The sequence below is a fragment of the Nuphar pumila genome, unplaced genomic scaffold (assembly GCF_984573655.1).
Source record: "Nuphar pumila unplaced genomic scaffold, dmNupPumi1.hap1.1 HAP1_SCAFFOLD_279, whole genome shotgun sequence".
NCBI classification, from domain to species: Eukaryota; Viridiplantae; Streptophyta; class Magnoliopsida; order Nymphaeales; family Nymphaeaceae; genus Nuphar; species Nuphar pumila.
In genome coordinates, this window is record NW_028323256.1 from 44,408 (window position 1) to 55,966 (window position 11,559).

General features: G+C 39.7%; 1 protein-coding gene across 1 annotated transcript in view; it reads right to left on the minus strand.

The window, feature by feature from the left end:
- Window positions 1-9,404, minus strand: part of LOC149810584 (1,4-dihydroxy-2-naphthoyl-CoA synthase, peroxisomal-like) — a 32,389-nt gene extending 22,985 nt beyond the window's left edge. The window contains exons 1-4 of the mRNA XM_089994184.1: window positions 9,393-9,404; window positions 9,088-9,279; window positions 1,679-2,029; window positions 263-385 (exon numbers count right to left, since the gene is read on the minus strand). Coding sequence (XP_089850310.1) covers window positions 263-385; window positions 1,679-2,029; window positions 9,088-9,279; window positions 9,393-9,404 — 678 coding nt within the window. The remainder of the gene's footprint in view (window positions 1-262; window positions 386-1,678; window positions 2,030-9,087; window positions 9,280-9,392) is intronic.
- Window positions 9,405-11,559: the final 2,155 nt, after the last annotated feature.

Sequence of the window (11,559 nt, forward strand, 5' to 3'; positions counted from 1 at the left end):
AGATTTAATATTTCCAACAGGAAGTTTCAAAATAGTCCTAACCATATCAAAGTAGAATAGAGACATCTATATTTTACAGAATATGATAAACCTCAAGACTGGACTAAATTACAAACAGAGCTAAACCTCTGAATTGCTAACGTTAAAAAGAGAATATGAGGTGACTTGTGTCAGTACACGGACCATTGTGCATATACATATGTGCGTTAAGTATCCCATAATTTGTTTTGGTAGATACTGGAACAGGAAATTAGCAAAATACCTTCCCAGTTAAGATGATGACCCCGACAGTTATGTCATCTCTAGCATCATTAAAAGCATGTATTAGCTCCTTAATCGTCTGAGGCCTAAAAGCATTTCTCCTTTCTGGTCTGTTGATTGTGATCTTAGAAAATCCACAAAGAACAGTTAACTTATTAACAATCAAATCTAAGAAAACACATATAAAGTTGCTCATAATTGAACAAACAAAAACAATAATAATAATTTACCTATTTAAATACATGTTTTAAAAATCAAAGAAACCAACCCAATTAAAATCTTACATTCAACCAATAACAGAAAACACCACTTCAATCTATAATACTAGAAGATAATGCCAAAGAAAGTATTCCAATGGCCTAGCTCAAAGGCGTAAATGCATAATTTTCAACCATTCTGAATGGTTGGAATAGAAGGGTGGTTTGAAGTTCATTTTTACTAGTGTTACTTCAATGGTAATCTGGTGGAAGTGAATTGTGTATTCATGTATATGCTTTTGAATTATGTAGCACATCAAATTCTCTCTTATATGTCTTCCTGCAAACACCTCTCATTCTGAAAGCTTGGGATATAAGGGTGATTTAAAGTTCATTTCTACTAGTGTGACTTCCAAAGGTAAACTGGTCACAGTGAATTGTGTAGGTTAAAATATGGATCCTTAGTGTAGCACATCAAACTCTCCCGGCTAATTCGTCAAAAAGAGAAACTACAAAAAACACAAGGATGAGCAACCACTACTCGATGGAATGACAGAGAAAAATCATCATTAGAACCAAGGGCTAGCAGTTCCCAGTAAGCATGTCATTAACCCATTTCATATTTAATCCTGCCCAACTTCCTCCTTTACACAAAAATGAACAATAAGAATCCAAAGAACTCAAAATTGACTACTTTCTTTCATTTTTGGAATTAACATGTAGACAGCATCTAACATTCAAGAGCTCACCAACTGACTTAGGACTTGCAGCACGCTCAGGATTCAGCTCTGTTACAAGTCCTGAGAAAGAAAATTTCTTGCCAAAAACTTAGTAATCAATTGAATTCCATGAAGATTTGTCCTGGATTGAAAGCATAGTATTCAAGACTAGAACTTCAAAACTTGGTGGCCAAAGTCCTTGTTGAATCAGTCTGAATTGACCACGTCTTTGTCGATCTTTCCTAAAACAGTAGGAAGATCAACAAAGACCATCTAAAACAACAAAAACCAATCCCAACATAAATAAAACCAATCCCATCACAACCATGCGACAATCACCATACATTGGCATCCAATCACGTGACGACTCATAAATAAAACCCAAAAAAACAAGCGCATTAAACCAAAATGGCGATTCACCAAACTCAACCAAGAATCGTCTAAATCAATAAAACACCAACTCCCACCGTAACCACTCAAGTATAACCACCGAATTATTACCTTGGCAATGCCTTCTCCAACCGCTTTCTCATAGATGATATCAGTGAACTCCCGGTCATCTTTATCAAAGCAGACTCTCCAAACGGCGTCTCCCGCAGAAACCTCCCCATGAATTCTTCGATAACTGTCTTCTCCTTCTTTAGAAGCATGGGAGGGACGAACTTGAGGAAGAAGGGGAACCAGATGGTTGGTGATGGTCGAAATTCTAGCTAAGGCCTTCAGTTCGGTTTCGGGAGCACCTCCCATAGAGAGAGGATGAGGAAGGGAGTGCTGTTCAGCCACAAGACACCAAAATGGTAAGCCTATTTGTATGGTGTTCACATTAGAAACAGCATCGCTGCATGCAGGAACCTGTTTGATAGACACCTATCTTATCGTTCCATGGGATGGGGTCCAAATGAGCGCCACTTATGTAGAGCTCGTATCCGTGTGTCGGCAGCAGTTAGCACCGGAGTCCGGTGCAGTTGTAAAGACTTAATACCCTTTCTTGCCATTTTGGCCATGAAACAATGATTTTAGAAAACGATAAAAATGTTCGTTATTCAGAAAAGAAAGGATGATCTTAATTCTTTAAAGTTCAAACATTCTCTTCTCGGCCTAAGCAGTAAACTTCTCTGCTGTAACAGAAGCTCCTCGTAATATTTTGCCCTAAACGTTTTGGATCACTCTTTACCATCGTCTGTTGTCATCGAAACATCATTTATCATCGTTTGTTATCGTTGGAGCATCATTTATCATCGGTTATTATCATCAAAGTACTCTTTGTCGTCGTCTATTCGTAAAAATAGTTGAACTACCAAAAGAATCAACATTCTGTCTATTATTCATCATAATATCAGGGTGTAAACATCGAACTGAGTAGATAAAGAATAGTGATTTACAGAAGATATAATGACGACAGTGTCGAGCTGAGTAAACATAGAGCAACGATTTAAAAAAAAATCAGATCAGAAAGTACCGATTTACAGTAAAAATCAGATCAAAGAGTAGCGATTTATAGTAGAAATCATATCAGAAAGTAGCAATTTACAATATAAATCAGATCAGATAGTAGAGATTTACAGTGAAAATCATATCAGAAAATAGCGATTTATAGTATAAATTAGATCAAAGAGTAGCGATTTACAATAAAAATCAGATCAGAAAATAGCGATTTACAATAAAAATCAGATCAAAGAGTAACGATTTATAATATAAATCTATATTTATAATATAAATCATTATTTATAGTATAAATCGCTACTCTCTGATCTGATTTCTACTGTAAATGGCTACTCTTTGTTCTAATTTTCATTGTAAATCGCTACTCTTTGATCTGATTTTCACTGTAAATCGTTACTCTCTGATCTGATTTTTTATTGTAAATCGTTACTTTTTTATCTGATTTCTACTATAAATTACTACTTTCTAATCTGATTTTGATTGTAAATTGTTACTCTCTAATCTGATTTTTACTGTAAATCGCTACTCTTTGATATAATTTTCACTGTAAATTGTTAATCTTTAATCTGATTTTCATTATAACTTGTTACTCACTGATCTGATTTTTATTGTAAATCGCTACTCTCTGATCTGATTTATAATATAAATCGTTACTCTCTGAATTTTGTTAAGAATTTCTTAGATACAACTCAACACAATAATGTAGTGTGAGATGGTAAGATCAAGTGCACATGTCAAACGTGTGTAAACTTCTCATAACAACCAATGCAAAATGTATTCAATCATATAATGTGCAACAGATTTTTAGAAAGTTATGTGAACCGACGTTTTAAAGGTGAACCGATAAGACCATGAGCAAGTGATTCGTTAGTTGAAAGTTGCTTTATAGGAATGTTGGCATGAGATCCTGATCGCACACCTTTACATTTTATTACATGCCATGGATTACTAGATTTTTATAAGGAGTGTTCTTAGACTTTACTGTTGGTATGTATATTTCTTATATATAGAATAATTTTTTTAAAAATTAGCATTTATTCATTGAACTATAAGTAAAAATACATATATTGTTATTGTAAAAAAAGTTTGATGTTTCAAAAAATTTAAAAGATTGAGTTTTGAAGCAATATACAACAACTACGAGAAATGTCAAATATCAGTATAAGGAGATCTTTAAGCAATATAGTACACTCGAAGAGCACACGGCAACATATCCAACTAGATTGTATTTAGCTATAATCGATTATACTAAATATAAACCATATATATAAAGAGAAAGAGTAAAAGATAACGGTTTATGGGGCTTCTAAAAAGGCTTTTTCATATTTTTTCTCAAATTGAACCATACAAATGTGTTCTACATGCTTGATTTTATAAGAATGAACTCTTGGGTCGTCCAATTCTGACATGTGAGTAGGCTTTTATAAGGTTTGAAAATCAATTGTTTATTTTCATAAATATTCAAGCTGAAAAATCACTTTTTTATCCCAAAACATATCTAAGTGTCAATTTTTAGCAAATCAACCATGTTGAATGTATCTACAGTATCAGATTTGCGAAAGACACCACAAAATTTCATTTGCTTGCGATAGTTACCTCTCTCTCTCTCTCTCTCTCTCTCTCTATATATATATATATATATATATATATATATATATAGAGAGAGAGAGAGAGAGAGAGAGAGAGAGAGTAATGGGTCTATGATAAACTGCACGCTAAATGAGTTTTTTGGGCTCTTTTTATTTTATTTTTAAATTTAGATTGTAGAGATGTGATCTATGTACTTGATTTTAAAGTGATCAGCTCTAAAAAGTGTTTGATTCCAACACATTGGTGGGTTTTTTATAAAGTTTGAAAAATCAATTGTTTAAAATCTTTGTAAATTTTTTAGGCTCTAAACATCATTTTTTTCAGCAAAAACACATGATCCAGGTGTGGATTCTTAGTAAATCGACCATGCCCAAGACATTTATGAGACCGGAACCACATAAAAAGCACTGGAGAAGCCCGAAAACCCCATTTAGCATGCGGTTTAGCACCAAATTGGTTAAGCATGGGCCCATTTTCATATATATATATATATATATATATATATATATATATATATATATATATATATATATATATATATATATAAAGTGGTAGTTGCATAACCCTTAGGTGCAACGTCAATTTTTGTGAAAAGACCTTTTGTCATGGGCCTATTTCCTTCAATGGGCCAGCGTGGTGCGACAGTCTCTCCTCACTGTCGCAAGCCTACTTGTCAGCTCGTTTGTCGATCGTGGAAGCTTGTAATCAGAGTGCAAGAGAGCAAGAGAGAATAGAGGAAGAGAAATTACAATCACAGGAAGCAATCACAACGAGGGTGAACAAAAGAAAACTCAACGCATTTACTTCATTCACAATTTTGCCTGCAGGCTATTACAGTTCAAGTATACGAGCTGCCCCTTTGGGGTATTGATTCACCTGAACTAGGCAGCTTACATTAGACTCAATAAAAGCAAAACAGACTTTAAGCACAACTGTATAATGTAAGTCGCAAAGGAACATGCTCCCCCCTTCAAATCATGCGCCGTCCTCGGCGTCATCTGTTTCGTGGTAAGCTTTGACTTCAGTCGGGTAGCAGTTGTTTATTCGGAATGCAGGCTCCCACGTTGGTTCTGCCGTTTCCTCCCACTGTACCAAGTATTTCTTTGCCTCCCTCAAGTAGTTGACCTTGTGGTGAAGGATCTGACTGAGGTGCTTTTTGGCCCGTTGTGCTGTTGGGGCCCTCTGCATGATGGGAGCGTGCTGTGGCACACTGCGTTCTAGGTCTCCATCATCCGAATGAAACTGCTTGAGGTTGCACACGTGAAACACCGGGTGCACCTTGAAGTCTGGGGGCAACTTCAGCTTGTATGTTAGCTTGCCCACCTTTTTTGTGATGGTGAAGGGTCCTTCATACTTTCTGAGCAGTTCGCGGTGCCGCCCGTGAAAGATGCATGTACGACCAGGATATAGCTTCACCAACACTTGGTCACCAACTTGGAACCCCGCGGGCCGATGATGCTTATTTATCCACTTCTTCATTATCTTTGTCGCCTTGTGTAAGAATGACTTTGCCAACTCATTATGCTCGTGCCAATCGCGGACAAACTAATAGACGCAGGATGGCCTTCTCTTTTCTTATGCGGCAAGAGTGTGCGGGGTCAGTGGCTGCTGCCCCGTGGCTATCTCAAACGGGCTGTGGTCTGAAGACTCGCTCTTCTGCAGATTGTAACAAAATGATGCCACAGCAAGGAGCTTCACTCAATTTTTTTTGATTGGCACTAACAAAGTGCCAAGGTATTGCTCAAGTATCTCATTGATGCGCTTTGTCTGCCCATCTGTCTACGGATGAAAGTTTGTTGAAAACAGCAAATCAGAGCCAGGTAGCCGAAATACTTCACGCTAGAACTTGCCCATGAAGCGAGCATCGTGATCACTCACAATGCTCTTTGGTATGCCCCAGTGCTTCACCACATACTTTACGAACAACTTTGCAATCTTCTTTGCAGGGCACTCCTTGAAAGCTGGGATAAATGTGGCATACTTTGAGAAGTGATCCACCACAACCAAAATAGAACTGAGGCCCTCTACCTTTGGCAGACTAACAATAAAGTCTCTCAAGGACGTTCTGGAATTGGTAGAGGCTCAAGGAGACCGGCAGCCTTCTGGTTTATCCCCTTATCTTGCTGGCAGATGAGGCATGTCCGCACATATCCCTCAACGTCAGCTCTCATCTGCGGCCAATAGTAGCCACGCTCAAGGAGTGCTAAGGTCCGCTCCTGACCAGGATGGCCGGCCCATAGTGTATCATGGCACTCCTTAAGTAGTTCTCGGCAAAGGCTTCCCCATCGCGGCATGAAGATGCATCCCCCTTTTATCACAAGGATGCCATCCTGTAGCCAAAATCGCTGAGTCTTCTCTGCCTACGCTAAAGAAACAAGGTGTTGTGCAATTGAATCCTGATGCGTACCTTCGCAGATGCGACTCAACAATTCGCCCTTTAAATGCACTTCAGAAGGTTCCGCGTGCGTAGCTGTCAGTTCAGCCCTACGGCTCAGAGCATCCGCCACAACATTGGTCTTTTCAACCTTGTACTCCAAAGCAAAGTCAAACTTAGCCAAAAACATCTCTCATCGAGCTTGTTTAGGCGTCAACTTCTTTTGTATCTGAAAATAGCTCGTGGCCACATTGTCTGTCTTGACGACGAACTCAACACCCAAGAGGTAGTGTCGTCAGGTCTTAAGGCAGTACACAATGACGATCATCTCACATTCATGCACTATATAACGCCTCTCTGCATCTTTCAGCTTGCGACTCTCATATGCGATCGGATGGCCATCTTGCATAATAACTCTGCGAATGGTAAAGTCTGATGCATCTGTGTGGACTTCAAAGGGTCTCGAATGATCAGGCAGTTGCAGCACTGGCTCCCTCACTAAGGCTTTCTTCAAGCCATCAAAGGCATCTTAGCATGCTCCTGTCCAGAGTCATGCTCAATTTTTTTTTAACAAATCGGTGAGGAGCGCAGCAATGAGGGAATACCCTCGATGAAACATCGATAGTAGTTTGCCAAACCAAGGAATGACCGCAATTCTGGTACTTTGCTTGGCAGAACTCATTCATGAACGACCCTTATCTTTTGCTCATTCATACGCAGTGCACCATGCCCCACAACGTGGCCAAGGAAGTTGATCTCCTCCTGCCCGAAGAGACACTTCTCTCATTTAACACAAAGGTCATTCTTCTTTAACACCTGAAACACGGTTCGCAAGTGCCCGACATATTCCTCCATGTTGTTGTTGTAGATCACGATATTATCCAGGTAGACTACCATGAACTTGTCTAAGTAAGGGTAGAAGATCTGGTTCATTAAAGTCGTGAACGTGGTTGAAGCATTTGTCAACCCGAATGGCATTACTAAGAATTCGTAAGCACCATAGCGAGTAACACAAGTTGTCTTCGGCTCATCACCTTCAGCAATCCTCACCTACCAGTAACCCGATCACAGATCTAACTTGGAAAAGATACGGTCACTGCTTAGCTGATCAAACAAGTCTGTTATCAATGGCAATGTGTACTTGTTTTTCACCGTGACTTTGTTCAAAACACGATAATCCACACGTAACCGCTTGGAGCAGTCATGTTTCATCTGAAAAAGGACTGGGGCACCAAATGGGGCTTTCGATGGATGACCAATACATGCATCCAACATCTCATCTAGCTACCTGTGTAGCTCCTTCAGCTCAGCTGGCCCCATACGGTATGTAACCATTATAGGAGGCTTCGCTCCCGGGGTCAACTCAATCTTGTGGTCGACCTCACGTCTTGGCGGAAGACGCTTTGGTAATTTTGGAGGCATCAACCCCAAAATTCCATAGTGGGGCTAGGGTCGGCGGCATTGTTGCTTCTACCTTCCCTTCTTCTGCGCACACTGCAACTAAGAATGTCTGCTCTTCATGTTTGACACCCTTCTTCAGTTGCATTGCCGATAGCATTGAAGACTTGCCTTTCTACGCAAGGCACTGCACTATGTGGGACAGGTCTGACCCCATGATCATTAACGTGTTAAACTTTGGCAGCATCATAACATTCTGGCTTCGCAGAAACTCCATACCCAAAATCACCTTGAAATCATCCAGGGGCACCATAGAGAAGTTGGCTTTGCCGACCCAACTCCCCACTTGAATAGCCACGTCTATTGTTTCACCAAGGATGGGTTTGGCCATAAAGATTACCGTTTTGATGGTCTTCTGCTTTGGCCCAGGCTTCAAGCCCAACCGCTCTGCCTCTTTCTGCGAGACAAAGTTGTGTGTGGGCCCTGAGTCTATCATTGCTGAAGTAGACTTTTCATTCATAATGACTTCTAAGTACATAAGTTCCTTACTGACCTGCATGTTCTTAGCCGCGTTAATCGATCGCATGACCCCCATCCTTGGTTGCATCATCTCAGTGTCACTATATTAAGTATCATTGTATTCTTTCTGTGCAGCGTTGGCTTACCCATCATCTTTCACAAGGCGCTTTGGGCACTGCCTGACGATGTTCCTATCACCACAGAACCATCATGTCACAACTGCACCCTTGTTGCTATTGTTATGCTTTGTGTAGTTCTGATTCTTTTTGGATTGATGGTGTGTCGATGCCTTACCTTTATTATCGCGTCGCTCATCCTTCTTGCCTCTATGGTCAAGCTTCTTCCCGACTTTGGTGGATGGAGTGAAAGGCTTGCGCTGAGTGTCAATTAAGCGCTCAGCCGCCACATATGCATCTTCTAAAACACGAGGGTTGCTCCTTTCTACTTCAGACTGTGCCCATGGCTGAAGTCCCACAATGAACCAGTTGAGCATGTCGTCTTATGGCATGTTAGGTATCTCCAACATAAGCTTCTGGAACGTTCTGACATAGTCTTGCAACGAACCAGAGTGTTTGAGCTCACGAACCATCCGGTACGCCTGCCTCTGCGCGTTTCTTGGCATAAAATAGTTGCGCAACACCATTTTGAAGTCGTCAAAGGTGTCTATCACATATTGACCCATCTCTATGTCGTTGTGCTTTCGCCTCCACCAAGCGATGGCATCTCCATCAAGTAAGGTTGTTGCGGTCTTAATCCTCAGATCCTCAATGATCACATTCTGGATATCCAAGTAGTCTTATACTTAGAATAAAAAGTTCTCAATGGCCTTGCTATCACGAGAACCATTGAATTTCGCAGGTCTTGGCACATCAATCATTGATGACCTCTTACCATTTCCGCCATTTAGGGTCACTGTCCGCTGCAACGTACGATTCTTCAACTGAAGCTCCCCTACTTCAGTTTGCAAGTCGGTCACTGTAGTCGTCAACGAAGTGATATGCCCCATTAGTAAGTTTACTTGTTCTTGCAGGCTCGCCACCACATCATTCAGTCCACTGAATGATTCACATGTGCATGAAATCGCTTCCTCGTGCGAAGCCACATCTTCCATCAGCTTGTTAATAGTTGCAGCCAACTCTTCTTGGCCCCGAGGTGAACCCATCTCCTCAGCTTCGGCAACTGTCTTGCCTTTGGTGCTACGCAAGTTTTGATAAGGCGTCAAGATGTCTTGCTCACAAATCGCAGCTTGTCGACGTATCTGTCGACACCGACTATGGAGTTCCTTCCCCAGCACGAGAACGGGCTCTGGTTCCACTTGTCATGGGCCTATTTTCTTCAATGGGCCAGCGCGACGCGACGGTCCCTCCTCTCTGCCGCAAGCCTACTTGTTAGCTCATTTGCCGATCGTGAAAGCTTGTAATCAGAGTGCAAGAGAGCAAGAGAGAATAGAGGGAGAGAAATTGCAATCACAACGAGGGTGAACAAAAGAAAGCTCAATGCATTTACTTCATTCACAATTTTGCCCGCAGGCTATTACAGTTCAAATATACGGGCTGCCCCTTCGGGGTATTGATTCACCTGAACTGGGCAGCTTACATCAGACTCAACAAAAGCAAAACAGACTCTAAGCGCAACCGTACAATGTAAGTCTCAAGGGAACACCTTTACTGGCACACTAAAGTGTGTGCCAGTAAATAAATGTCAGAAACCTTAGCGGTGCGCTCAAGACCTTTACTGATACACACTTTTAGTGAGGTAGTAAAGGTCTTTTTGCAAAAATTGACATTGTGCATCTATCTCTCTCTCTCTCTCTCTCTCTCTCTATATATATATATATATATATATATATATATATATATATATATATATATATATATATATATATATATCTGCTAAATGGGCAAAATGCTAAATAAAACATCATTGAATTTTTAGGGGTTTTTCAAAATTCTGACCGTACAAATGTGCTAGGATGTATTATCCATTCAATAGGTGAATCATTTTCCTAAAAAGACCCCAAAATCGGAGAGGTTAGGAATTAGCAGCTTTTTACCATTAGAAGACATGTGTTAATAAATAACAAAAAATATTTACAAAATATTAAACAATTGTTTTACCCCTTTACAAAATATTTAAAATTTTGTTTTTGAAATGACAGCCGAATCGGCCCCTTTTGAGTCGGTTAAGGGCTGATTCCATCTGAATAGGCTGATTCAGACAACATTGGAAACACTCTCCTGTCATACCCAGCATGTCCATGTTCTCCAACAAACTTGAACATAAGATCATAAAACCCATGTTCAGCATGGCAGTATTTTCCTAGTAGGCTCAATATAGTGTCAAATCATGCAGTCTGAATTTTGAAACCCAAAATCATTCTTGCTGAACTTAAGGCTTAGTGAGAAAAGTTGTTTTTTTTTTTAATTTATAACCGGAAGAAACCGCACCTGGCACGATTCGCACTGGCTCAGCCTGCCATACCTACCGTCGTCATGCCGGCAGCATAAAACTCCGAGGCTAAGACACCTGCACCCGGGGTTAGTGAGAAAAGTTTAAATAGCATTTGATAATTTATATTTTATTATGGATAAATATACCAGATTATTGAGTAAAAATCACCATTTTCCCATATTCCTTAATTTTGCTAGAAGATCAAACCCTACAGGGGGAATCTACAAAGTCCATTTACTGAAAAATTAGGGTTATGCAATTGTGATTTGCAAACAAGGGCTTCAATAATTAAGGGCCCACAATATACCGGAATTTTACTATTCAAAAATTCACAATTTTATGTCAAAAACCGTATTATAAGATACAATCATTAGCAAACCAACCGTGCTGAACTTATTTCTGTCATCAGTTTGAACATATCCAAATTACACCACACCTTTATAATATGATATCTTCAAGAGTAGCCAATATTCTACCGCTTTAAATAAGCAAACTATCCATAAAAAATAAATTAGAAAATATGTAAAACATTTTCTTGAGTTTTTACTGATGAAAAAATAATGTTGCAACAAAAGCTGAATGTCCTAATTTAAAGCAAGAGATATTC